At 54.9% G+C, this 27,096-nt stretch overlaps 4 protein-coding genes across 4 annotated transcripts; 2 read left to right on the forward strand and 2 right to left on the reverse strand.

The window, feature by feature from the left end:
• Positions 1 to 2,855: 2,855 nt before the first annotated feature.
• On the reverse strand, positions 2,856 to 5,482 carry Jrk (Jrk helix-turn-helix protein). Its single transcript, XM_051159728.1, has one exon. The coding sequence runs from the start codon at positions 4,925 to 4,927 to the stop codon at positions 3,254 to 3,256; it is 1,674 nt and encodes a 557-aa protein (XP_051015685.1). The 5' UTR covers positions 4,928 to 5,482; the 3' UTR covers positions 2,856 to 3,253.
• Positions 5,483 to 12,256: 6,774 nt separating this feature from the next.
• Psca (prostate stem cell antigen) lies at positions 12,257 to 14,578 on the forward strand. Its single transcript, XM_051160554.1, has 3 exons — positions 12,257 to 12,674; positions 13,853 to 13,960; positions 14,326 to 14,578. The coding sequence occupies exons 1-3, from the start codon at positions 12,566 to 12,568 to the stop codon at positions 14,535 to 14,537; spliced, it is 429 nt and encodes a 142-aa protein (XP_051016511.1). The 5' UTR covers positions 12,257 to 12,565; the 3' UTR covers positions 14,538 to 14,578.
• A 3,851-nt stretch (positions 14,579 to 18,429) lies between these two features.
• Positions 18,430 to 21,984, forward strand: Them6 (thioesterase superfamily member 6). The gene is made up of 2 exons (XM_051159729.1): positions 18,430 to 19,036; positions 20,766 to 21,984. The coding sequence occupies exons 1-2, from the start codon at positions 18,524 to 18,526 to the stop codon at positions 20,874 to 20,876; spliced, it is 624 nt and encodes a 207-aa protein (XP_051015686.1). The 5' UTR covers positions 18,430 to 18,523; the 3' UTR covers positions 20,877 to 21,984.
• A 1,780-nt stretch (positions 21,985 to 23,764) lies between these two features.
• Slurp1 (secreted LY6/PLAUR domain containing 1) lies at positions 23,765 to 25,242 on the reverse strand. The gene is made up of 3 exons (XM_051160555.1): positions 25,094 to 25,242; positions 24,616 to 24,735; positions 23,765 to 24,079 (listed from the first exon to the last, which is right to left on the reverse strand). Exons 1-3 carry the CDS (start codon positions 25,149 to 25,151, stop codon positions 23,925 to 23,927), a joined length of 333 nt encoding a protein of 110 aa, XP_051016512.1. The 5' UTR covers positions 25,152 to 25,242; the 3' UTR covers positions 23,765 to 23,924.
• Positions 25,243 to 27,096: the final 1,854 nt, after the last annotated feature.

The following is a 27,096-nucleotide window of genomic DNA, read 5'->3' on the forward strand; positions in this document are numbered from 1 at the left end:
TGAGTTCCATGGAAGGATTTTTATTCACTTATCTAGCTGCAGAATGCAACTTTTAGCTTTTCTATTTCCTGTCACTTGTGAGCTGTGGACAGAGCTCTCCATCTCTCAGAGGGAGCTCCCTTCAGCTGGGCAAGCTCCTCCATGGGCTGGTGCTGAAGGCTGAGGATATGATCCATGATGCAAGGACAGGAAGCAGCCAGGGTGCTGGACAAGAGGCGGGCTTAGTGAGAGGATAACCCTGGCCTAGGAGGCCTACAAGGGGAGCTGTATCAACCCCACCCAGGTCTAGCATCCATTAGGGACCTCAGGACCCTTTCCCCACCACACAAGCGCTCCCAATGGCTTTCCAGCCCAAGGATGCTCCCTGTACTGGGCACCACACCCTGGCTTACTTCCCTCCCCTGGAGCCTAAGGCTCTCTGCTATTAAGCACATGCTAAACAGTGAGGAGAGCTAGGGGCTACATCTTTGGAAACATAAAAAATAGTTAATCCCTTATACTCAGCCAGCCAGTACCTGGCCTTGTCACTCAATAGGGAGCCCTGAACTCCCTACTTAAAAACCTATTGTCCCCATGATAATGGACAGCATGACACTCATTGAGGATGCAAGGAATGCTCTGGTGGGGGGTGGGGAGGGAACTGGTGGCAGGTGAGGACAAGCAGGCCAAAGGCCATCATGTGAATGAGCTGGAGCCAGGACCAATGGCAGTCCACTGCATAGCCCCACCATCTCCCGCAAGTCACAGCTAGCACCTCACTGAGTTCAGGGTGTCCTCTAGCTAAGGGCCAGGCTCATGAAGGAACGAATGATCCCAGATCCAGTTCCCAGACTTGGACCCTCCCTCAGGGTCCTCTTCTAGTTAACCTCAGAGCCCGGTTTAATGAAGGTGACAGCAGCCATCACAGCCTCACCCAAGTTTCTCTCCCAGGCCTTACCTGGTCTGAAACACAGGTACCCAGGTCCTGTGCATCAGGTCATGGAGGGTCTGAGCTGCTTCCCAATGGAATCTGACTTCCACCTAGGTAACTGGTCAGGGCAGCAGCCTCCTCTTCTACCCACTCACCCAGTTAACCCACCAACTTGCCCACCCCATTGCTCAGCATTCTCCACCCACAGGACAAAGGCTGTGGCTTTCTGTCTTGCTGTAGATGTACTTGAGTGGAGACAACATACAGGGCGGTGACAGGATGCTTCTGCTCTCCCATCACGTGGCAGGTACTGAGGGGACTGTCCTACTCAGGCCCTCATAAGCAGGGACAACCTTTTCCAACGAGATGCCAGCAGGATGATAGTCCCTGGACACCTGCAAAGGGCCACATAGGGCTCAGGTAACCATACCCTGGAAATAACATCCGCCTCTCACTGGACAAGAAGCCACCATGGACACCAGCTCCTTGTGGCCATCTAGAGGCAATGAAGGAGCAGTCCTACTTGGCCCTGCTGAGACACATGGTTTGACATCCTCCCAGTTTCCCTGAAGCATGGGGCCAGACCTGACAAATTAGCGTCCTCCCAGGAAGTGAAAGATGACTTGGAAGGCCTCTGAAAAATACAAAAGGGAGAAGGGCTCTGATGGTGGCAAAGGAGCAGCCAGGAGACTGTGACACTCCGACGCACAAGATCTGTGGTAGGGAGCAGGAAGGGCCTATGATGCTAGCACCCAGGAAGCTGAAGCAGGGCTGCCAGTTCTAGGCCAGCCTGAGCTACATGGGTATCTGAGGGACATAATGAGGAAGTAGACAGCATATAAGGGGGACCAGAGCACATTCTGCCCTGGAGAGCTTGGGGCTTTCTGAGGGTCTCAGCGGCCACTGGGCAAAGGGATCTCTCCTCTGGAACACATGGATGAAGGCAAAGGGGGCTGCCCACCACGGTTGTTCTGGAAGGTGCCCTGGGGACAGATATCATTCACCAGTAGGTGGCAGGAGCAGGCCCTCAAGGTCAGCCAGCTCTGGTCCTAAAATGTGATCTGATGGGCACAAACCTTCTTAGGGACCCAGGAGTTCCCCAAGCCCTGCCCCATCCTCCTACGGTGGGAACTATCCCCTTCATATGCCCATCATCTGATACTGCAGGCAAGTATGACCTCCCCTCAAGTAGCTGCAACAGTAACACAGCAGTCCCCATCATGAGCCAGAACCCATAGCAGGTGAGCATGCAAATGTCACCCAGACACAGAAAACAGTGGCGACAGAAGCATGGCAGTCAACAGGGACCAAAGAATCACAACAGAGACGTCTAAAAACAACCTAGGTATAATATTCACACATGCAGGGAGAGTAAGAAGACACCCACCCACAACTAGCCCTGTCTACAATGACCATCCTCAGTGTTTGGACAGACACAGACAGAAACACGAACCAACACTTCCCAAGCCCCTCTGCCTTTTAGAGGTTCCGGCAAAGATGTCTCGGTGAAGCAGCTGTCCACCACTGGAATGGAAACTGTGGCAATTCAGCCACACTCCCACAGGGAATGGGGGTCAAGGACAAAGCCATGGCGAAAGAACAGAGCTCATCACTGTAGACAAAGGGCACCAGGAGTCATGGGCACTGCAGCTGTCATGGTGCTCCAAGCCATCAAGTGCTGTTCTGTGACTTTGTATAAACTGTTCACATAAAGGCTGTTGCTTTGACCTTCTGGGCAAGTTGGCCTCTGAGCAATGCTGAAACTAGCATGTCATGTCTCCGTGGGACCTGGACCCTAGAGGTTGGGCCTGCTGCTGATAGGGACACTACAGAGTCTTGCTGTTGAATTTGTTTGATGATGGCTGAGGTGGGTGCAGGCCAAGAGGATGCATGGTGCCTATGCAACTAGTAGTGAGGGATGTGAGGTCAGAGGCTGAAGCCAGTGCCCTCAGGACTGGGCTTGGGGGTCCACCAGTTGAGGAAAGTGAGCCTCCTAAGGGTTAGAGGTGCACCCTCCAAGGCACTTCAACTTGATAATGTGGCTCAGTCCTCCAACACCAGGTGCAGAACTGGCCCACTGGACCCAGCTGCAGCTAGGGGAGGCTCCAGAATACTGAGAGAGAGGGCACAGGTCTCCTGACATTCAAATGACATATTCTTTGTGCTAGGAGATACAGTAAAACCACTAGCCAGAACATACGAGCCCTCTATAAACACTGGAGTCTGTGCTTGCTCTCTCACCCATCTGAGAACGCCCTCCTGCCTAGCAAGCAGTCTGTGCCCCACAGCGGCACACGCTATACAGCAGAGCTGCACTGGGCCAGCAGGTGTAACCAAGGTACTTCAGTTGTCACCTGCTGTGGATGAGCAAGGCAAGGCAGAGTGGCCTGTGGCCACGCACACACTAGGGCGCTCCTGAAGGGCCTCAAGTTTGATCACTGCCCTGAGAGCCACTCGGGGTTGCCTCAGCTGCTGCTGTCTCCTGAACACTGTGTGCAGTGCCTGCAACTGCCCCACCTCCTGCACGGTGAAACATGGCTGCTGCTCTGCAAAGCGCCTAAGTGCCTCGAAGGATATGGCTGCCTGCTCCCAGGCTGCCTCCTCATCCTCGCCAGCATCTTTCTCTGACTTTTCTGCATACTCAGTGGCCTGGGATGGGGCCACAGTAGCAGGGGCCTCATCCATGTCCCTCCCTGCCACAACCCGCTCTTCAGCCCTGCTATTCTGAGGCCTGCTGCCGGAACAGGAAGGCCCTTCTTTCACAAGCTCGAGGATGTGGGCAAAAGTCTTGTGAGGCTTGATGCTACAGCACTCGGTCTCCTCCTCAGAGGAGGAGCCTTCAGTGAATGTGACAGTAGGCCACAGCTTCCTCCAGGCCCGCCTGAAGACCCGGCTAGGCACGGCATTCCAGGCACAGGCCACGTTCACTATGGCATCGTTCATGCTGTGGCGGGTGGGGAAAGTCTGTAAGGCCACAGGAGGGTTAATGAAGAGCCTCATGAAGGCTCTGCGAATGCCTTGCTCTGTGGGCTGCAGTAAGGAGGTCACGCTGGAGGGCAGGAAGATAGTGAAGACATTCTCTGACACCAGCTCTGACTCCTGGGGGTGGGCCCGGGAATGGTCCAGCAAGAGGATAGCCTTGCTGTCTTCCGGTAAGCCTATGGTTCGAAAGTGCTCCCTCACTGACGGGACAAAAATATGATGGAACCAGTCTGAGAAAATCTCCTTGTCTACCCAGGCATTACCCTGGGCCTTGTAAGCAATAGGCAGGTGCTGGATGCCTCTGAAGGCTCTGGGGCCGCCACACTTGCCAATGGCCAAAGGCTTGATCCTGTGGGAGCCTGTGGCATTGGCGCACATCAAGACAGTCAGCCTGTCCTTGCCCTGTTTGAAGCGGGGCACAGTCCCATCGTCCGGGGTAGAATTTGGCAAGCACCGCCAGACAAGACCAGTCTCATCAGCGCTGTACACCTGCTCAGGAGACAGCCCGTGCTCAGCTGCGAGGCTCCTGAAAAAGCCACAGAACTGTTCGGCAGCTTGGTGGTCAGCCACCTGCTTCTCGCTAGAGGCATCTAACTTTTTAATGCCATGCCTGGCCTTGAAGCGCCAAAGCCACCCTCCAGAAAACACACAGGGCTCTGTCAGCCGCATCTGCTTGTAGAAGTCCTTGGCCTTTTCGATGAGCATGGGTCCTGATACAGGGATGCCCTCTGCGCGCTTTACCAAGAACCACTCATAGAGCACTCGGTCCAGGTGCTCCAGCTTCGGCGTGTGCAGGGTACGCCGCTGTTCCAGCGCCTGGCGAGAGTCTGAGCTGGCGAAGAACCTGAGCAGCTGAGCCTTGTGGGCTTTGATGTCATAGAGAGTGGACATACCCACATTGTATTCCTGCATCAGCGCCTTCCTGCTCTCGCCACGCTCTAGCCGAGTGCAGATGTCAATCTTCTCCTTCAGAGTTAGCACCACTCGCTTCCGCTTCTCCCCTTTGCCCTTGGCTGCAGCCTGCTTGGAGGCCATGAGGAGATGGTCCAGCCTGGGCTGTGCCTGTCCTTCCCTGCCGATGTTTCTCGCTGGCTCCCTGGGCCACAGTCTCTCCGTCTCCTCTGCCTGCCCACAGAACGGATGCCAGGCTCAAGGCAAGTTCATTCTTGGCTCTGTCCTTGTCCCACTGCAGTCTCTTGCCTCAGTTTTCCTTTAGTATCGGGACTCCAGCACACTCAGGCCTCAGATCCTAAGTGTAGTTAACTGTTCTCTTCAGGGGAGGTGACAGGGCTGAGCTACCCTGGGCTGCTGGGCTGCGCCTGGAGTCTATGGCTTCCACATAGATGGCGACTTTCCCCTTCAACAGCGTCCAGCTTTCAGGTTGATGAAGCTTTGATGGCCGGAGCTGGGGATTCTTTTCAGCAGGATTCACAACGTTGTCTTACCCATACTCTCCAGCAACTGGGACGCAGAGGAGAAAGAAAGAGAAAAGTTACCAAGAGCACTCAACATGTGCTTAAGAGTCACTGGAAAGCGTCAACCTCAAATATCAGTGCCATTGGGCCTGGGGTCTGCTAGTCAGTCTGTTAACAGCCCTACCTCTGCAGCCCTGAGAGTGTGTACCACCAGCAACCTTCATAGCTGTTCCGAAAAAGCGGGAGTCACAACACCTCCCGAAGGGCTTCCGCCTGCTCCCTCCAATCAAGCATGCAATTAGCCAGAAGGCCACACAGTTATTTCCATAAGCAGCACCAAAACGCACCCGAGACCACAATCTAAGAGACACGAGACATTTATTCAAATGTGCAAGAGCACCAAAGAGAGCCAGGGAAAGCCAACTTGCCACCAGCCAGCTGTGTAACCCTACTCTCTCAAGTCAGCCTCGTGGCCTGCAGAACTCGGTGCCTGTCTACGAGGGTTGCCCACTCTGGGCATAGTGAGGGTAGGGTGCATACCACTGGTACACATGGCATGTGCTGTGTGCACATCACTGTAGAGCAGAGGAAAATCAAAGCCACGGTCTATTTTTCAGGGAGATGTTTAATACCAAACCTAGGCAGCTGAGAAATTCTGCAGCAACCTGAGGGCCAGACAAGCCTCCAGGAGCCTCAGCTCATGATGACTGTTTCTTGGTGCCTGGTCTGCAGATATGTTGAGAGGGGTCGAGTGGCTGAATACACCCACTCCAGAAATGAAATTCTGCCAAGCTGAGTGTAGTAGTGGCCCATGCCTGATATCCTAGCACTTGGGACACTGAGGAAGAACGGCTTTGAGTACAGGGCCAACCTGGGCTGCCCAGCTAAGTGCTAGGAAGGGAGAAAAGAAATAAGAAGTGGGGACATTTGAATGTTGTGCCACTCTTAGGACCTATAAATGTGGCTGCAGAAATACAGGCGGCTTCTAACCCTGGGACTTCAAAAGGAGTGCTGATGACCCAGGGTCACTTGATCAGGGGTTTAAAGGACCATTTTCTCGGGCTGGAGTATAAGCTGGGAGAAGCTCCTAATGGAAGAAGCAAATTTCTTCGCGTCGGTCCTGAGGCGTCTAGAGGACGGAACAACTGGCTACCTGGCTGCAGCCGGAAGGACGCGCTGCAAGAAAAACTCAAAACAAAGGCAAGAGACGAATGAAGAAGGGTCCTGGGAGGGACGGAAGCAACGGAGCTTGCCGGGTCCGCGTGCTGGTGGAGCGCTAGGAGCCGAGGGGTCCCGATCCCGGTAGGGAAGAGCTCCTGAAAAGGGATCTGTGAGTTCCGAGTTGGACTCGATTCCCGGCAGCAGAAACGGCGACGCGCGTCGGGCTCTGCGGCGGGAGAGCAGGCTGCGCCTGGAGTTAGTTCGCGTAGGCGGCAGCGACATCCCCAGCCCGGCCCCACTCACCTGTGGGCCCTGAGCCCCGGATACAGGCCGGAAATGCCGGACACGCAGCTCTCCACCGGTCCGCTCCTCGCCGGCCTTCCCTGACCCACTTCCGGAGACGCTCTAGGCCACTGGGTGGCTTCGGTCTCAGTGTTGTCTTTCTTGCTACACCGCGTCTGAGCAAGGAAGTGGCCCGGCGGGCAGCTCCCCGCCCGTAGAACAACGAAGGCCAGAGGGAGCCTCGCATTTCATGAGGAACGGAAGCCCGGAGCTTCCTGGGAGTCCTGGGAGTCCTGGGAGCCATGGCCGAGCGAGCTCGGACGGGCGGCTTAGTACAGCGCCACCTTGCGGTAGGAGGTTCCCAAGGTCCGCCAGTTGCCAGGACCCCTTTGCATCGCTGTGACCTTTCCTTTTAGAGTTCAAAGACGTGCCCAATTTAGACGATTTTGATGATGAGATTGGAAACGTAGTGCAGCGTGGAGGCTTTGAGAGACCTTGAAATGAGAGGAGCCATTTTTCATACGGAACATACCTGAATCTTTGGAGACTGGAAAGTGTGCAGTCGTGAGCTGTGTGGTGACCCATGAGGGTGCCCAATGCCTAATCCCCTGTACCTGTGAGTACAGGCTACTGTTAGTAGCTAAAAGAAACTTGACAGATGTGACTAAGTTAAGACCTTGAGGTGGGAAGTTTATCCTGATTGTCTCACGGGACTCATGTAAGCACAGTATTCGTTGTCAAAGCATCAAATGAGAGCGGAAACTGTAGTGAAGATGGTGAAGTGGCAACAGAGACTGGGGGCCCAGTGCTTTGAAGACGGAGGAAGGCCACCAGCCAAGAAGTGCAAGTGTCGTGTCTTATAGGAACTCCAAAAGGCCAGGGAACATTCCCCTTTTGGACTACGACCCTGGTGACACCCTGATCTCAGTATCTTGGCCCGCAGAAGTGTTGATTTGGGCCTCCACACTCGGGTCATTAGTCAGAGGCGCCATAGGAACACAGATTGTGGAAACTTGCTCCTCCCTATTCACAGCCTTGCCTGAGCCCAGAGGACCCTTCTGCCAGCCTGTCCCCACCCTCTCCTGTTGGATCCTTTGCCCTCTCCACTCGCACTTCCTAGGGATCTCTAGTATAAGAGTTCTAATACCGAGGAAGGCTGGTTGCCTCCCAAATACACGTCTCCTCCCAGAACCTCCACCCTGATGGCCACACTTCTGTCTTTTGCCCAGCACCTGGACATAGCTGTCCACAAGCACCTCAAACATGGTGTTTCTGAAATGGAGATCAGTGAGCCTCCTGACCAGCCTGGCTCTACCCATAACGTTTCTCAGATGTTCCACCTTCCTACTCACTGAGGGTCACCCTGAACTCTCCCTCACAGCTCACACCCATCAGCCCAAGTTCTGATTGGCTTGCCCCATAAATCCATTTTTTTCCCTTAAATTTCCTCTTTTCCTTCATCTGCCTGACCTGTAGTCAGTACCCTGGTCATCTGGTGCCTCCTGCTTGCTCCTGTTGTTCTGCCCTTACCTCAGTGTCACCTGTTGCTGCTGCGCTGTGAGCTGTCCTCAAACAGGGGCTGTTGTCTTGTAGCACATGACTGAAGGTTGTGAATTGCATGATAGAGTTAAATGTATGCGATGTGGGAGGAAACCGAGTCACAAAGGATACCAGGCACATGACACCCAGGACCCTTAGAAATATTTCTGCGAGTTTCCTGGACGCCCTTGGCATGGCTGGCTCTGTCCCTACATGTGGCTCTCTCCTGCCACCATGTAAACATGAGATCACACACTTCTCTAAGGTTAGGGCTTGGCACGTGGCTCCAGGGCCCTTCATCTTACCTCAAAGACTGGGTTCACTCTCACAGTGGGTAAGTGGTCAGAAAGGGAGGAAGACTCGTGTCCCCTTGGATTTGGCACTAAGGGCTTCCCTCCCTCCCACTAATCCACAGACTTAAGCACTTGAGATCACATTTATACCATTACAGCTCCCTCACCAGCCAGACTTGCCCTCCCACCTTATCTAAAACAGCCTTGGAGAAGGGTCAATCTGGACAGATCACTTGTCTATGCATGGTCTGGCTTACCTCAGTCACCTTCCAGGCCCCTAGATCATACCTGAAAGACTGTTCCCGAGATCAGCAAGCCTTTGCCTGGAGGAGGAGGCCTGGACTACAGCAGTGCCATTGACTCAAGTGGAGAACTGACAAACTTCCGCTTCCTCCTCACAAGATTTCTCGGGCCTCCCTAGCTCACTGACCTGTCTCCAAGGAGGAGTGGTCATGTGAAGAAAAATAGGGAAAAGCAGGGACATCTCAGAGATTTAAGGCAGAAGGCTAGGTGGTGACAGCTGGGAGTTGGTGGGAAGGAATGTTGCAGACAAAGCCATGAGTAGTGCTCCGTCTGGGTAAGCAGGTACCATAGAGATTAAAAGTGGGAAGTGCCCCAGGAGTCAGCAGGGCCCATGGAGCTTCAGGTCTCCAGCACACTGTCCAAGGGCTAACTCCAGGGACCCAGCTCCCAGACTTCATATCTGTACATATCTTTAGGCTCACAATACATTTATAGTGTACATTTGATCTATACCCACACTCTCTCATATGGCATAGGTTTCCATACCGTACAGAGCTTGCAAAGAGTAGCTTTGACTTCCAGGACCCAACATGGGGACCCAAGTGGGAGAGGATGCCCAGCTCCCTGGAGGCCTGGAGGCACATGTGTGATAGCCCTCCCTACCTGAGAGACCGTGCTTCCAAAGGCCTGCAGTGGCATGAACAGAAATCAGCTGTGTGTTTGCAGTCCATGTGCCGACTTTACTTTGAAAAGCTACCTATGTACAAAATTACAATTCCGCCCAACCATGATTTGTGTCCAAATAGGGGACCCTGTGACGGCCCCATAAGAAGAGGTAGAGGTGTGGTAAAAAGGCATAGTTTTGAGAATCCACACCCAAGGAACAGTAGCTTCTTCGCTATGTGAACAGGCAGGCTCTCTGGGGAGTGTTGTGGGGAGTGGAGGAAAAGAGAGAACAAGAAAAACTAGAGACTCGGGCACTGGAGCATGGCTAAGGGTGAGTCATGTCAAGGTTACACCTCTACCACTCTCAGTCATGGAGGAAGTACTGCATTTGTGATAGACCTTTTGGGGGGAGTGTATCACCGGGGGTTCCCTGCTACAGGGTCCAGGCTACAGGGTTGCGTTTAGCATGAACAGTAAGGGTCAGGGGTTAGCCTGTGGCTAAGTTCAAAGTGTAGTGGATAACCAAGATCAGGCCTCATACTGTAACTAGTATCAGCCTCGGTGTATGGGCTGAATCAGGGCTCAGTGTATAAGTAAAGTCAGCACTCAGTGTGTGCTTTGAGTAAAGGCACACAGTATGACCAGGATCAAGACTCAGTGTGTGGGTGGTTAGGGTCAAGTCTCAGCTTGCAACCAGGGTCAGGATCATTATGTAACCAGGAACAGAGCTCACTGTGTGCCCAGGATTAGGAAGAGGGATCAGGGCTCAGTATGTATGCAAGCTGAAGACTCAGTGTGTGACCAGGGTCAGGACTCAGCATGTGGTCATGACCAGGCTCATGGATGGGCATAGCGAAGACTCAGGGTGTGACCACAGTATTGCCCAATTTGGAGATCAGAGTCACCAGAATGAGTGTTCAGTGTTGGGCTGAGGTCATAGTTAGGCCTGTGGTGAAGGGTGGGGCTGTAGGAGAGATCAGAGCCATGGTCTTTAATATTTGAGGTGAGGCTAGTAAGCCACCTTTTGGCCAGAACTCCCACTCTGGGCACCTCTGGTGTTTGGGGCCCAGCAGTCCTGTTAAGTGCTGGCACTGCAGGTATTGAACAGATCTTGGCCTGTGCCCCTGGGCTGAGACAACCAAAACTGCCTCTGGGCATTGATATGGAAAGAGAAGTCTTGCTGCATTCAAGACCCACTGCCTTTAGAGTATTCCTTTGATATCAGACACAATCAACAAACATTTACACACCTGTAAATATTTGGAGAGTGACTGTTCCAGCTGGTGCTGGGTGCCGGTGGCTCCAGTCCTGAGACAGATAAGCAAGGTCTCCAACGGCAGCCACCCTGGTGGATAAGAGCAAGGAGACAGCCATACATAGGCACCACCAAGCTGTGGGCACTTAGAGCACTCCCTGGACTGGCAGGCCTGTGGCAGGAGGGGATGTTCCAAGAGGAAGGTCTAGGTGGGCAGAGAGCAGGGAAGCATTCTAGAGAGGGCACCATTACCCTGTGTGACTTTGGGCAGGATCTTGTCGTGCCCCGCTTCCCCGCCCCTCCCCCCATCCTGCCCCCGAGCCACAGGCTCATTACTGCCAAAGGAGAAATTTTCCAGTGAAAAGAGGCCAGGCCAGGAGTGCTAGAGAGTTGAACAGGGGAGATCACAGAGGGACTGGGGCTGCACCAATCCATTGTTACTGCCTGTGGTCCAGGCATGGTGGGGCATGGGATGGTTCCTTGAAGGGTAGAGGGAAACACTTAACACTCTCCTGTGTCTTAAATGCCAGGCGGATCTCAAGGAACCTTTGGGGTGAAGGAGTAATCAGGGATATCTCAGCAAGGACACAAGAACGTCAGAGAGCACTGTCCCTGGTGGTAGGCAAGTGGATGGTGGTCATGGCTATCGTTTCTACCCACTGGCACCTTGCCAGCCAGAACAACAGTGTACCCAGTAGGGTTCCCAAGAGAGGCTGGCAGAAGGATGGTAAATGTAGGTGAGCCTCAGGTTGAGGACATGCAGCAAAGACTACAAATAACCCAACAACAACAACAACAAAGCCAGCAGCAGCAACAGCAGGGAGCACTGGGCCCCTGGATCTGTGATCAAAGCTGGCTGGGGAAGACCGACCAATAAGATCTGTGGCCTCTGTTAAAGAGAGGCAGCCAACCCACCACTACAACACAGCAGTGAGGCTGCCACAAGGAGGCACGGCCTGATCTCCATCCCTCCCTGCTTTGTTCAGGTCAGCTGAATGCCTCCCAGGCCACAGGGCAGTATGCAAAGTGGATCTGGGCATAGCAGAACATATCAGACTCAGGGGCATACCTGCTCAGACAGCAGAACAAAGTTGCGGGGGGGGGGGCTGGCTCCCCACTCCTCTTTCCCTTGGGAAAGCTCCCAGAAGCTGTGTTTTCTGACTCTCTTGTGGGTAAAGTTCCAAGTTGAGGTGGTGGTGGTGGAGGTGGTGTTAAACAAGGTACTGAAGCTAGGTCCTAGTCCAGGGCCTGGCACACTCCAGTGCTCTAGGACATGAGCTCATGGCTACCCACACTCCTCATTGGCTCTTCCGTCCCATAGCTAAGGAAGGCAACCTCAGAAGAGCCCCTATTCAGTGACACGTTCTAGCAGCTAGTCATTGTCTTTCATAGCAGTCAACCTGTACTATGTCTCCTGCCTTTCAATCCAGGCCTGTCTCCTCAGGCGTGGGTACAGGCCCCTGGAAGACGATACAGAGCACCAGGGGCCCTAAGGATGCACTTTTTTCTTGGCCAAATGGTTAGGAGAGTAGAGAACAGAAGGTAACGTTTTAGAACTGACCCCACTTCCCTGAGAAGGGCAGGCACAGTGCAGGTGCCTTAGGACTGACAGCTCTTGTTCTGTGGGTGGCTAAGAAAGGGCTTCTACAGAGATAGCGAGCCCCACCATGGGAGGGCTGTGCCCTCCAGAACCAGAAAGAAGGGCAAAGGCATTGGGAGGGGTGGTGTGGGAGATCAGATTGGAATGGGCTGGCCCTTGGGCTTTGACTGGCTCCAAGGAACCTGTCACTGTTGACTGTGAGTAACACAAGCCTCCCCTATGAGCTGGAGCCATATAAAGCCTCCGGAGGCACGCGCGCAGCTGCTCACTGTGACCATGAAGACTGGCCTCTTTATCCTGCTGGCCACTTATTTGGCCCTGCATCCAGGTAAGCTACAGACAGCCACAAGGCAGGGTTAGGGAAGGAGTGAAGGAGAAATGTCAAAGAGGATGATGGGCTAGGAGAAGGGAAGGAGAGAGGGAGGAAGGGAGAGAGAGAGAGAGAGAGAGAGAGAGAGAGAGAGAGAGAGAGAGAGAGAGAGAGAGAGAGAGACAGAGGGCGGAGGGCTAGGAGGGACCGATGGGCTTCCAGAAAGGCCACTGAGGAACAGACACATGGGGCCTTAGTCAGGGAGGCCCCAGGGGCCAAACTTCTTAACCCGAGAAGTTTCACAGAGGGAATGGGAAGGAAAGAAACAGGGAAGGGCACTCCAGATGTCTTGGAAGGGGACTCACTGGTCAATCCCTGGCTACTTTCCCTTCCAGTGTGTGAGTCTGCCGGGGTGGGCAGTCTGTGATGATCTAGTGTGCTGAGCCCTCCCATCAAGGGACCCCAGAAAGGTCACTATACTCTTAAAGGCTCAGTGTCCTCTTCCAGACAAGAAGAGAGAGAGAAAAAAACTGTCCATAAGGCCACTAGAGACCTAAGCAGGACAAAGTTTGTAGCTACCGAAGTCAGGCGTTAAGCACCTATTCCTCCAGATGTGACTTTAACCCTAGCTTTGTCGTTTTTGAAGAGAGAAGAAAACCGACACATCCTGATATCTGGGACTACTTGCTCCAGGCACGGAGCAGGATGGGCCCAGGGGTCTTACCTTTGCCACACAGCATGGTGGAGGCCCTGGAGGGGTTGAGAGTGCAAGCTGGGCTTAGAGAGCAAAGACAGGCAGGCCTCTGTGCGTAGTAGCACGGGGGGAGTCAAGGAAGAGCCTCCCTCCAGCCTAGTGCCCAGTGCGGCTTTTTCCAGATGTGACCAGGCACCAGGACCTATTTCCCCCTCTCTCAGGGTTGACAGGCACTTAATAGAGCTTTAAATTCCTGAATAGTGAGTAACAGCAGAGACTGAGGGCTTTGGGTGGCCAAGGGGAGGTAAGCTGGCCCAGAGCCCTCTGTGAAGGGTGTCAGAGGACTTTGGGCTTCTGTCCCCTCTATGCTTCAGCAGTCTGGAGGGGAGTGGGATGTCCCTCTCCACTCTGTGTGGGGATGAGAGTGTCAGGCAGGCCTCCCTTGAAGTGCAGCTGGCCAGCCTCTGAGCCTCAAGCCTCAAGCCTCCTGCCTCATCCACAGGTGCTGCCCTGCAGTGCTATTCATGCACAGCACAGGTAAGCAACAGAGACTGCCTGAATGTGCAGAACTGCACCGACGACCAGAACAGCTGTTGGACATCACGTGTCCGTGAGTGCCCCACTGCCCTGCCGCCCGCCCAGCGGCTCAACTGTCCTGCTCCTTCAGCCTTCCTCCCCCTTCCTCCAGCTAGGCAGCAAAGAACCTAGGCCTCCGGCTTTGCTGCAGCTCTTCCTCTGTCCATCCTCCCACCTACCCGTGCATCTACACACTCCTGCCTAGGCATCCAAAAACCCATCTCCACCTTCCTACCCTCCACACCCTCCTCTCCCTGCTCACTCACTCGCCAAACATTTTTGGTACTCCATGGGGGGTGGGGTGGGGGGTGGATCCAGACCTTTAGTACGCTCAGGAAAGGGGCAGAGAGGTGAATATCAAGGCCCGGCTTTATTCCAGATGTCACCCCATCTTTCCAGGGGCCATCGGACTCGTGAGAGTTATCAGTAAGGGCTGCAGCTCAAACTGCGAGGACACGTCAGAGAACTACTACGTGGGCAAGAAGAACATCACGTGCTGCTACTCCGACCTGTGCAATGTCAATGGGGCCCACACCCTGAAGCCAGCCACCACCCTGGGGCTGCTCACTGTGTTCTGCAGCCTGGTGCTGTGGGGCTCTAGCCATCAATAGACTCTAGGAGAACCCCACTACAACCCCTACTGTGTGGGGATGCCCCCACACACTCCTAACATCCACACAGGGCTGCCCTTCACCCTGTCCCACTGGGGCTTTCTCCTCTCTGCTGGCGCTTTGCCCGCCCCCACCTCCATCAGCGCGGTGCCCCACTAGTTCTGCTCAAGCACTTCCGCTGCAGGACTCCCTCGCCACCCCACTCTCCGTGACCTGAGCCAATCTGCACAGCAGCACCTGGGGAGGGCCTGGTAAAGGCTGAAATGAGACGGACTGAGCAGAAGTGACGCTGGGAGGTGGGTGTGAGCGACTGGGAGTCCTGGGAGACGCCTGCCAGGTGGAGAACCTGCCCCATGTTTATAGGGCCTTTGAACACAGTAGCCCTGTAATAAATATCTGCTGGGTAAGTGGAGAGAGTGTCTTTAAGCAGTCCATGATGTGCCCGGGCTCCACCTGAGCAATGTCTATCAAGGGTCACCGACATTCTATTGACCTTGGGAGCTAGAGCCCTGGTCTTGGTAGGAAGACAGGTGTGGCACCTGGCAGAATGTTGAACTGCATAGCTCAGGGCAGCCAGCACTTGCTGTACAGACTCAGGCACATTGCCAAGCTTATCAGAGCGCCTGCTCTCACACCCCCCACCCTACCCCCACCCCACCGTGTGCCCTTCTCCTGCCCTCTCTGTGGAAGAGTGTGCCCAGAACTTCCATAGATAAGAGGATACCCGGGAAAGAGCATTTTACAAAACTTTTTTTAGCTGGACGTGGTAGCGCTCGCCTTTAATCCCCACACTTCAAGAGGCAGAGGCAGGCACATCTCTGTGGATTTGAGGCCAACTTGGTTTACATAGCAGTTCCAGGCCAGGCAGAGCTACATAGCAAGACCCTGTCTCGAAACAAACAAACAAACATCATTTGTTACATGGTGCACACACACAGGAAGTACAAGCACAAAACGAGTGGCCAATCAGCTGCCCCCACACCACCCCGGAGTGTCTGGCCCACACTCCTGAACTACATCTGCGGAGTCTGTGTCCATGCAGTTAGGGGAGGGGCTGCCTACAGGAGGGCATGCCCATCCCTTCCATTCCTGGGAAAACCCTTTTGAAGGAAGCCTGTCTTACACCTGGGAATAGTCTGCACCCTCGGTGGGGACCTGCATGGGGCCCCTATTTCTGTAGCTGACTCCTGATCCCCCACCCCCCACCCCAGCATCACTGTTGAGATAGCCACATGAGGAAGTCAAGGAAGCACCTCCCTCCAGTCTAGTGTCCAGCGGGCTTTTTCCAGGTGAGACTAGTCACTGAGACTTCTGACCCCTCTCTCAGGGATCACAGGCCTTTGATAAAGCTTTGAGTTCCTGAACAGCGAGTAGTGACTGCACAGACTGAGCTGTGGCTGTCTGAGAGGAAGAGGCACAGATGACAAGAGGATCAGTGAAGGGTTCGGTTGTGTACTGAGCCAGGGGTCAGAGGCCGGGTCAGGGGTCAGTGGTGGTGGTAGTGGGATCCCAGTGGCCAGCACCACAGGAGTCCCGCTGAGGGTGAGTCTGGCCAGAGGTTCTAGGCTCTCTTCGGAGCTGATGCCCTCGGCCTTTGTGTATGACCTCAGGTTGGAGGCCTCCTTCTCAATCTTAGGGTAAAGCGAGCATGTAGAGGCAGTATAGCTTTTCTAGGCTGTCATCCAAGTGACAATGCCAATGTCCCCTCCCCCCCAGCCCTCCCCAAATCTGCCTCCTTCCTCACCCACATACAAGGCTAGCTTGCCCAGAGCTAAGTCCAGGCTCTAGAAGGCCCTGTGTTTTCAGGAAGACACGGAAGATCTAGAGGTCTTACAGCAGAACATCACGTCTACCAGGAACATGGTGCAGGACCTGGGTCCAACAGCAGCCACAAGCGTGTGTGTGTGTGTCTGTGTATCTGTGTGTGCTATCCTTGGCACCCCTGGATACCCTAGAACCATGGAGCCTGCAGGACAGCAGACTCAGAAAAATATGACAAACTATGGAATAAATATTCAGTTTCTTAACACATGAGCTGGGAAAGCAAAGGAAAGAGGGTGGCACAGCTGCCTCACACAGAATGATAATCCTCAGCCACCAGGGACCACACAGCAGCTGCCCCTTAGCCAAGTCTCTTTCTCCCTGAGGCTGGTGCCCACAAGGTCTTATAGGCTAAGGATACCCAGGGGCAGAGGGACAAAGGGCCTTACCACTGTACCCTGGAGGCGTCATTGCAATGAAGTATTAGAGTTAGGGTGAGGGGAGTAGAAGGCAGAAGGTGCCCGGAGAAGGAGGGAGGCCCTGGATGCCAAGATCAAGCCTATGACCTGGCATGTGCCTCTAACTCTTGCATAGTTTCAGCCAAGAGTGTAAAGGGGTTCATCTAGCGGGGGCGGAGCCAGGGGAGGATGGGGCGGGGTCTAGGGTCCATCATCCTGCTGGGGCCTGCTCTGCCCCCTGTGCTGTGTGTTCTCCAGTAGCCAAAATGAATTGCCGACCTGCCTCTAGGGCAAACACATTAGCCCCGAAAAGCCGAGAGTCCCTGAGTGAAAGCTTCTGGACCTAGTATTCCTATACACCTAGTGCTGGCAGAAGGAGAGAGTATTGGGTCATTGGTGACATCGTATTGCCTTCTTTTGTAGATATTGCAGTCAGTTAGGGCGACCAGGCCCTCCAGTCAGAGTTCAGCTTATGCATGAAACTACAACGAGTTGTGCTCAGATCCCTGCGTGAGGACCCTGCCAATGTGGTCCAGGCTAGGGTAGGGAGAGGAAAATGGGAGCAAGGTGATCAGTGTTTGGTGCCGAGTGCAGCCAGCAGAAAGGCTCGGAATGAAACAAGGTAGGCAAAGCAGAGATGGCCCTGGTGGTAGGTGTTCCTTCACGTCCTTCTCTGTGTAAAAGGCCTGGCTACCAGTCCAAGGGTCTCTCCCCTGGAGGCATGAATGAGAGAGACAGTGGACAGAGTAGGTGACAGAAAACCTATTCTCTGAGCAACGGACTCAAAGAGCATTAGTCTTTTCCTCCCGAGGGCTGCCCCTCCCCATGCTAGGGTGCAGACCAGGGCAAGGTGGATGGTACGAGTGTAACCAGTATGTGGGAAAGGTTCTTCTTCCAGACCTTTGGAGCTATCCTGATAGGCAGTGAAGTCCTTGCCTCTCGGTGTATTCAAGGAAACCTCAGGCACTCACTGTACCACATTCCACAAACCATGGCTGCACCTTTAGCCGGCTGGATAAGTCTCTTACATTCATCGCGCCCCATTTCCATTGCCCCACTTCTTCCCCTCCATTTTGAATGTTACTTGCATTAAAAACGGAAAAGGCTGGGAATTATTGGGGTGCACTTGGGGTGATCAAGATTTTTGGTGGACAGGGAGTGAGTACTTGGGGCAAAGTAATGTAGATGCAGAGTGGGGCTGAAATGCTTCCAGAAGACCAGATCTAATTCTGACAAACCGCGAACGCCTCAGGAGCCTTGCGGAAGCCGAATGTTTGGACAAGCTTGTGGGTCGCGATCAGTCTCGCAGAAGCAGCATCCTTGGCGATGCATTGCCCATTTTCCTGGCAAAGTTCCTCAGACTCTCCGGGGAAGTTCTGGAAATCTTTAGCTATGCTCATCTGGGCGACTATATCTTTAGAGGGAGCAGGCTTTCCTGTCGCTCCTAAACCTGCAGGGTCGAGCGTGGTGGCCAGGGGGCGCTGTACCGTTCCCCGAATCCTGCCGCGCCCCGCCCCGCCCCGCCCCGGGAAAAGCGAAAGCCGCTAGTGAAGAGGACCCGGGACAGACCAATGAAGGCGCGCGTGGGGGTGACCGGGATCCGAGCGTGCGACTCCAGCAGGCGGCGCCGCTGCCTCCGGCGCGCCTCCCCCTCGGATTGCTAGAAGCGGTGGTACGTTCTGGTCCCCGAAGCTCCCAAGCTCTCCCGCAAGCCGGCTGCCGGCACCTGCGCAGCGGGCTTCTGGGCAGCGGGCGCCCGCTGCCAAGATGCTGGGGTTGTTGGTGGCGTCTTTAGGCCTGGCGCTTGCCTTTTTTGCGCTGCTGGACGGCTGGTACCTGGTGCGCGTGCCGTGTGCGGTTCTGCGCGCACGCCTGCTGCAGCCGCGCGTCCGTGACTTGCTGGCCGAGCAACGGTACGCGGGCCGGGTGCTGCCTTCGGACCTGGACCTGCTGCTGCACATGAACAACGCGCGCTACCTGCGCGAGGCCGATGTAGCGCGCGCCGCACATCTGACCCGCTGCGGTGTGCTAGGGGCGCTGCGCGACCTCAGCGCGCACACGGTGCTGGCCGCCTCGTGCGCGCGCTATCGCCGCTCGCTGCGCTTGTTTGAGGCGTTCGAGGTGCGCACCCGCCTGCTAGGCTGGGATGACCGCGCCTTCTACCTGGAGGCGCGCTTTGTCAGTCTTCGCGATGGCTTCGTGTGCGCCTTGCTGCGTTTCCGGCAGCACGTGCTGGGCACCTCGCCGGATCGCGTAGTACAGCACTTGTGCAAGCGCAGGGTGAGCAGCCCCACCCCGATGCCCCGGCCCTGTTCGTCTTCCAGGCCCCTCCCATGAGGAAGAGCTCTTTGAAGCTCTGGGACTGGTCTTTCTAAAGACGTCTTTGTGAAGTTTTGGGACTGCGCTTTTGCACTCTGTGTCCACGATGACACCCTTCTTAGGGTTCCCAGCATCTATGAGTCAAGGCTTTACAGTCAGACTTAGCCATTTTTAAATCTGGCCCCAACACCAGGGTTTTTCCTTCCTTCTCAAGATGCTCAGAGCAGGTCTCACCACTAGGAGTTTGAGTCCTAGGTCTGTGTGGTCTAGAGTGCTGCATCACCCTCTCTGGTCCTTTGGTTTTGAGCACGAAACAAAAGGATGGTCAGTTAGAAGCAGTTGTTGGGAATTCTAGTGGACCTGAGGAGCCTCTTTTGCACAGCTTGCAGCTGAGAGGCTCCGGGGGTTGGATTGACCCCAGGGGACCACAAGCCTTGTGCCTTTCCAAGGTTGGAGGAAGGAGAGTCCTATGCCTGCAGGGACCCAAGGCCCCTCCCTAGGGCCCACTCCTCCAGCGTGGTGGCAGAGCTAGCTCCTGCAGTATGGCAACTGTGACCTTGGAGACAGCCAGGGTAGTGATGGTTGCTAGGGCAGGCTCCTGAAAGATGCCAGGGCATGCCCTACCCTATTGTGCCCTTTTTTGGTCTTAGGCCAGTGCTTCCTCTAGAGCACAAGGATGACATTACATCAGTGAAGGGGAACACGGACACGGAGGGATGGTGGCCATTCGTTCAGTCTGCACAGCGATTGGTGGTAGATAAGGCTCCCTGGCTTTCTGGGTTTGAGTCATGAACTCCTAGGGGCTGGCTGGTCATGATTGATACAGTGCGTGTAAGGGGTGAGGGGGCTGAAAGTGCAGCCACAGCAAGCAGTTGACAGAGTGGAGGAAGTTGAACTGAAGTACCCTGGCAAAATCAAGCGGAGGCAGGGGGTCGGCTGGGAGTTTCCCTGGTTACTGGCATATATCTTGGACCAGGTCGGGTCCCAGGCAGAGGCAGATATGGTTCAAGACAGCCTGAGCCTGGGGCTGGTTCCGTAAGCTGAGGTGCTGGTCTTGGGCTATGTAGCAGGAAGGAGTGACCCTGACAGTAGATTGTACCCGGAAAGGATCCAGTTCCTACCTGCACTCACCACAAGAAGAGGGCATCTATCTAGCCTCTACCCTCACTCTCTCAGCCCTTAGAACCTATCTGCAAGGAACTCCTGGGACACAGCTTTGTCTGGCACTCTCCAGAAGGAGTGCCTCCCCATGCCCTGCCCCACTTCCTGCTTTCCTCCCCTACCTGTGCCCGCCCCCACTCCCCACCCCCACCCCAGACAGCTGGTGGTCTGTCAACCAGCCAACCTCACAGGCTTTTGACTGGTTCTGGAGACAGACCCTTGTCTGGAGACAGACATGGCTCTGCTGACGGGACCTGGCAGAAGTAGATGGGTTGGAAGAAAAAGGGAGGAGGGCATAGGTTCGAAGGGATTGGGATTGGAGAGGCACTGGGCAGGTGTTGCAACGAGGTGGGGGGGAGCGGGGGGGCCACGGTCCTGCAAGGTTACAGACTAGGCCATGAAATAGGCAGAGGCCCAGAAGCAGGAAGGCAGCAGCCTGGCTGGTTGTCTCTCTTGCAGTGTCTCTCCCTCAACATGCAGCAGCAGCAGTTTGGCCTTCTGGAGCTTCAGCCTCCTATCTTCCCTGCAGGTGGAGCCCCCTGAGCTGCCAGAAGACTTGAAGCACTGGATCGCCTACAATGAGACCAGCAGCCAGCTGCTCCGGGCCGAGAGTGGGCTCAGTGACAAAAAGGACGAGTGACTGCCACCTCTGCACACCCTCCCTGCCCTGCCTGTCAGCCAGTCCCACAGAATGGGCCACCTGGGATGCACTCCTAGCCAGAGTGGCCTTGGACAAGCCTGGATCCTTTAACCCGCTTGACATTCCTCTGTGCTTGCCTCATCTTGGGCAGCTGGCAGGGTGGACACTTGTCCTGGCCCAGCTCTGCCTCCTGGGTCCCTATAGCAAGACTGTTGTATTGTGCCCAGATGCTCAGGATTCTGAAGCAGAAGGACCAGCACAAAACCAGAAGTCAGGGATGCTTGTGGCTAAGCAGGCCAAGAGGAGTCCTAGGTGTGGCCGGGGCCCTTATGGCCTGGCTCTGGGGCCTGCAGCTTACTCAGGGACATTGGGCCCTCTGGGGGGTCACCTTATAGCAGGGAAGATAGGCTAGGACCAGCCCAGGGAAGGGCAAGTGGAAGCTGGCCCTTGGCTAAGATTCTGGTGATGCCCACTATTCTTGATGTACCCTGTCTAGCCAGGTCACCAAGGCCAGGAGCCCTGGTGTAGGGGGGGTCCCATGACCCTGCCTAGCCTCTGCCCTGTCAGCTCAGGGAGAGAACTGCTGCTTGAAGCTAGGAACTGCCTCCATGCTACCTCTCTGGGAACCACACCTGGAGGCAGAGCCCAGAGTTTCAGAGATGCTCAGACCCTCACCTGCACCGCTCTGGCCCCCATGCTGCTCTGCTTGCCTTAGTGCTACCGAAGGGAAGGCTGCAGTCTGTTTTATTTAAAGAAAGCACAAGATTAAAAAGAGTTTTAAAGGCATGTGTGCTGGGGAGGTTCTCATTGCTGCAGCCTTGCCACCCCTGCACAGACCTACCCACTCCCTGGATAAGTCTTCAGGAGGAACATGAGTGTCATAGGGTGCCCAGGCTTGTGGGCGCCTATGAATTTAGTGCTAAGCCTGATGAGTCATAGGATTGAGGCCAAGAGTGAGCAGCTGGCTAGAGCCCCAGCTGGCCTTCCTACCTTGTCTACCCCGAGCCTATGAAACTTGGAGCCCTAGTCTCATGCACTTGGCCCAGTTTTTCTGTCCCCTTCCTAAGAGTCCCAGAAGGGCCCTAGGAAATCAAGAAGAAAGTGGGGGTGCAGCAGCACAGGGTTGTGCTTCATGCCCTTTGTGGGCAGGAAATCTAGGATCCTTAAGACTTAGAGCAAGTGTTTTATGGGGGGTTGGGAGGAGGGCTGTGCTCTACCCAGCACAGTCCAGAGACCTGAGGGTCTGACTTGGGGTGGGGATGTAGATAAGCATTCCGTGATGGGACACGGGTGGAGAGGTCATGCGGCCAGCCAGTAAGTGTGCCCCTGGGAAGACCTGTCCCACACCTTTGCCTTTCCCATCCCCCGTCCTATAGGTGGCCCACAGAGGTGTCTTTTAATTTCAGGGGCTTTGGGAAAAGGTTTTCCTCTTTCAGGGTTTAGTGGAGCAGAGGGCAGAAGGTGGGCAGTGAGTAAAAGGCCAAGGGTAATCTGGAGGGGAGGGTCCTTGGAGGATGTCTGGGTGGATCATAGCAGGTATCTTGCGTGCTGCCAGACAGCCCCACTGGGACTCTAGATAGAAGTGGTGGGAGCAAGGTGGAGCTTCTGTGTCTGATTTAGCAACTGCCCCCAGGCCTGGACTTAGAGTTCCCTGCTTAATAACCTAGATGTGAAATCATGTATCTGTGTGTGTTCATAGGTAGGTAGCTTCAAGGTCAACCATGGGGCAAGGGATTTTGCAGTTCCCTGTTGTCCCTGAGAGCCAGGTAGCTGAGCCAGGCTTGTGGCTTTGTAAGTGGGGCCCCTTGGGTGGTGAGCCACAACTCTCCTGCCTCCTCATGGACTCAAGACCAAGACTAGACTTGACAGAGTTCTCCCATTCCCACTTTGGTCTCTGTAGAGGACTGAGGCAGTACCACAGCTGTTCCACTGGGGGGTGACATCTGCTCAGTCTCCACAAAGAACCGGTAGCCCTGGCCTCTTGCCTCCAAATCCTGAGCCAAGCAAGGCTCTATGAAAATAAGCCCGCAGTGGCAGTGCGGGGGTGGGGGTAAGGGGGGGTTGGCCTCAGGAGGGGACCTGCAGGTATGGATTTGATGCTAGAAATGCTTCTAACTGGTGAGACTTAGGAGGCCAGGCTGGCAACACAGGAAGTATCTGTCCACAAATCTGTCTCTCACATACATCGCTGGGGGGGGGGGGGGGGGGGGGCGGTTCACACAACCTCTCAGAGGTCCTGCGTACTCTTGCCACTGTCCCTAGTTACTCCCTTCTGCCCTTGTAGCCTATTGGGCAGCCTGCCACCTTCTTCAGAGTACCCAACCCAGCAGTCCTGGTTGCCAGTTAGTTGAATCCAAGAAGTGCTCTGTGATATTGCATTAGTACCTGGGGGCAATTCAGGCCTCAAAGCTGCCACGCAACTCACAGAGGACAGAGCACTGTGGAAGGGGCAGCTATACTGGGAGAGGGACACAGCAGCCACAAGGCAGAGGCTCCTAGGTCCTAAGGAGCTTGGTTTCCTGGCTGGAGAGTCAGTGCCTGAGTGGGTACTGTCCCCTCCATCCTCTGCCCTCAGGAGCAGCCCTGGCCACTGGCCCTGGGCCCAGTATGGCATTGGGTCTGGAGATAAGTAGACACTGGCTGCTGTCTCATTTGATCCCCCAGCTGTCTCAAGGCCATTATAAGGTAGGGTGTGTGTGTGTGTGTGTGTGTGTGTGTGTGTGTGTGTGTGTGAGAGAGAGAGAGAGAGAGAGAGAGAGAGAGAGAGAGAGAGAGATTTGTGTATATGGACACCCCAGGGAGACGAGGGTAGAGAGGTTGCTGGTCTTCTGTGTACCCTGCAGTCCAGCTCTTTGGGTCCCCAGTGCCCAGCAAGGACAGAGGCCCCTTCATCCTTAGCTTATTTTATTTCCCACAAGTTTTGTAGACAGTGAGTACCCTGGGGCTCAGTAAGCTCTGCTCACAGGGCCGTGCAGGCAGAGCTAACCGCAGGTGGCACCAGGCCCTGCCAGGAGAGTGGATACAGGAGGAACAAGGCCCCCTGCATGGCTAGAGGCCTGTCACCAAGCCTGGAAACCCTGAATTGCAGAGGTCACGGAAGCAACAGAAGACAGGATGGGCAACTCCAATGCTATCAGGGTCGGTGGCCAGGCAGGAACTGGAGCAGGAGCGGGTCACCACTGGACTGTGGTGGAAGGGGAACTCTGCAGGATGGGTAGACATCAGAGCCCAAAGTCACTGCAGCTCCTGACTGCACATGCCCTTCCCATAGCCCCTTGCCTTCCCAAACCCCTCCTGCAGCCCAATCGCAGATCTGCCCAGCCCCAAGCTGTGGCACGTATACATTCATAATAGCGCTAGCCTCTATGGAGCATGTGCACTTCCTGGCCCTGAGATGGAGCTCTAGCCTAAGCCACAGTAGCATATCCTGATAGAGCTAGGGTTAAAGCCAGCTGCTGTCTCCTACCCAGCCCCCTTTCTCATATTCCCATCCCACTACCTCAATTCGGGTCTGTGCCTCTAACTGTGGGCACCATCTTTAGGGTGGGAGACCAACCCTCTGACCACACACACACACACACACACACACACACACACACACACACACCATACAACTATTCCTAGCCCTCTGCCTCGTAGGCTGAGCAGAACAGTGGTGGAAAGAGAGGGAGCATGGGCGGGGGGAGAGGTAAGCCTGACCCCAGGTGGATCCCCAACCCTTGCCAGAGCCCAACCTTACCCGCTTCCACCGTCTCCAGTACGGTCTTACAGGCTGTGTCTTCCAGCTTGCACTGAGCAATATTCTTGCATGAGTTAATGGCCGTGGGCTGCTCACATGTATAACACCTGAAGGCTTCACCTAGCAAGGGCGGAGGGCAGGGGCGGGGGACAAGACTCACCACCTGGCTCTAGGCCCATATTGGAGCCAGGTGGGTGAAAGAGAAAGTGACCTGACATTCTTCAAGACCCGTATGGCTGATGGACAGACTTGAACATCACATCCACCATCCATGTCCCAGCCTTCCTCCCTAGAGAACAGGCCACGGCTGTGACTCCTATCCCAGGGGAGAGTTGAGTTCTAAGACCCAGGAAGCGCACCGAGGGTCCAGAGGATACCTTGGCCACCAAGTTTCCCAGCACTTCTCTCCCATTAGGAGATGGAGTAAACTGCGGCCCGTAGCAGAGTGCCCCTGCTAGCCTCACTCCTAGCCACTCACCAAAGCCCATGCTCCACGCTGCCAAGGGCAGCAGCCACACGGCCCAGCGAAAAGTCATTCTTCAGTGCTCAGGAGCTGGGAGCCCTGGCTGGCCTCATGTTGAGGATTTATAGCCAGCCTCCGGCTTCGGCTCTTGGGTGTTGGCAGGACCAGTGTGACTCAGTAGGGTGGCACAGGGCTGGGGATGTGCGTGGTGGGTGGAAGCCTTCACCACTTACCACCCCGGGGTGGGGCCCCCCTCTACGGACTTCTCAAGAGCCCCTGTCTGGGAGCCTTGGTCATCCTTTTCCTGGCATACCTCCAGTACAAGACGCCCTGCCCAGCTTTCCCAGCATGGCTCCAACTGAGGAAGCCTATTACAGCCAGGCTCAGCTGACCCTCCGATGAGCCTCTTGACCCAGCTATGTCTGAGTGACTCCGATAGGCCCGATAGCCCAGTCCTGAGGACCCCTGAGGCCCAGGTGCAAGGCTTCCTTAGATCTGCCTGTTGCAGGGAACCTCACAGGAACTGTCTCCCTGTCTGCCCACCCAGTGCTTAAGACTGATCTACTCCGTACCCAGATGTACCCACAAAGTAGAGGCTGGGCCAGTGTGGAAAGAAGGGGGTGCCTGATGAGGTGTAGGTGCTGTGAGGATCGAGGCAGATACGGGTTTTAGGCTGACCCCTCCACCTCCACCGCCAGTCCCCTGACCACAGACGAATGGCTTTTAGACCAAGCTTGACTTCTTGCCTTTACTTCTGACAAGACTCTACCAAACTCCTGGCCTCCTCACCTTATAGTCAGTCTCTTCGGGCTTCCTAGGCCTTTTCCTGTGCTGGGCCTTTCGTTATGGGCACACAGGCTGTTTACCAGTGCCATAAGGACCATCTAGGTCTTTATCCTCCATAGCCCTCCCCAGGTGAGGTCTCATTGTTTTCTCTGTTCTCCAGGGTTCTAATAGGGTGTCAACAGATGACGGAAGGGTAGAAGGACAGGTGGGTGGATGGATGATGGGGTGGCTAGGTGGAGGATGGGTGATTGGATAGATGCAGGGTGAATGGAAAACACTTGGCTTTAAAAATTGATGATAGATTTGTGACTGCATAGGTAGGCAGGTTGGCAGCCTGCGGCTGTGTCTCTTGTCAGTGACTGGTGAGTGCTGGTGAGTGGACCGCCTCTTTTTTATTTATTTATTTATTTATTTATTTATTTATTTATTTATTTATTTTTTGGTTTTTCGAGACAGGGTTTCTCTGTGTAGCCTTGGCTGTCCTGGACCCGCTTTGTAGACCAGGCTGGCCTCGAACTCACAGCGATCCACCTGCCTCTGCCTCCCGAGTGCTGGGATTATAGGCGTGCGCCACCACTCCCGGCTACCTCTTATAGACTCTGTTACAGCAAAATTACAGCCTGACCTTGGGACAGGCTGGGAATGGAGAAGGAGCTCCTGACCAGGAGCCTAGGAGGCATGAGTGTCTCTCTTGGCCTTTCAGCTCTTTCTGTGTGTGGCCTTGGGGTACCCCCCCCGCCCTTCTAGACCTCAGTTTACTCTTTACAGGTTGCTAGGAGAGAAGAGACCTAGCACTGTAGGGTGAGACCAGTTGTACAAGATTTGTCTAAAAGTAAAGAGAAGGCGTGGCTTACAGAGGGAGGGAATGTTGTTCCTACAAGTGGGGCTATTCATCCCCGGGGCTCTGGCCACAGACCACACCCAGAGGTTGGGAGAAGAGCCACGGGATGTCTGGTTCTGCCGCCTAAGAGACTGAGCCTAGCCTTGGCCAGCAGCTGCTGGGTGACCCAGGCCTGTTCCCCAAGCACTCACTCTAATCTCCCTTTCTTTCCTCTGTAAATTGAGCACATAAGCATCTGCTGCACCATGCTCAGCAAAACCGGGTCTTTATGGGCCCTGCAAAGCCCTTTGGACTGCAGTGCAGGTGAACTTGGAGCTCAGGGTTGGGGAGGCATGTATACTGAAGACAGGAGATACTGATGGGAGGCTGAGGTTGCCTCAAGGGGCTACTT

The sequence above is a fragment of the Acomys russatus genome, chromosome 17 (genome assembly GCF_903995435.1).
Source record: "Acomys russatus chromosome 17, mAcoRus1.1, whole genome shotgun sequence".
Taxonomy (NCBI): Eukaryota; Metazoa; Chordata; class Mammalia; order Rodentia; family Muridae; genus Acomys; species Acomys russatus.

Coding starts and splice junctions, on each gene's coding strand:
- Jrk (XM_051159728.1), bottom strand. CDS start 4,927: ATGGCCTCCAAGCAGGCTGCAGCCAAGGGCAAAGGGGAGAAGCGGAAG.
- Psca (XM_051160554.1), top strand. CDS start 12,566: ATGAGCTGGAGCCATATAAAGCCTCCGGAGGCACGCGCGCAGCTGCTC. Junction 12,675..13,852: donor TTATTTGGCCCTGCATCCAG/GTAAGCTACAGA, acceptor CCTCATCCACAG/GTGCTGCCCTGCAGTGCTAT. Junction 13,961..14,325: donor CTGTTGGACATCACGTGTCC/GTGAGTGCCCCA, acceptor CCATCTTTCCAG/GGGCCATCGGACTCGTGAGA.
- Them6 (XM_051159729.1), top strand. CDS start 18,524: ATGCTGGGGTTGTTGGTGGCGTCTTTAGGCCTGGCGCTTGCCTTTTTT. Junction 19,037..20,765: donor AGCACTTGTGCAAGCGCAGG/GTGAGCAGCCCC, acceptor TCTTCCCTGCAG/GTGGAGCCCCCTGAGCTGCC.
- Slurp1 (XM_051160555.1), bottom strand. CDS start 25,151: ATGACTTTTCGCTGGGCCGTGTGGCTGCTGCCCTTGGCAGCGTGGAGC. Junction 24,736..25,093: donor AGCGTGGAGCATGGGCTTTG/GTGAGTGGCTAG, acceptor CGCCCTTGCTAG/GTGAAGCCTTCAGGTGTTAT. Junction 24,080..24,615: donor ACTGGAGACGGTGGAAGCGG/GTAAGGTTGGGC, acceptor CCCATCCTGCAG/AGTTCCCCTTCCACCACAGT.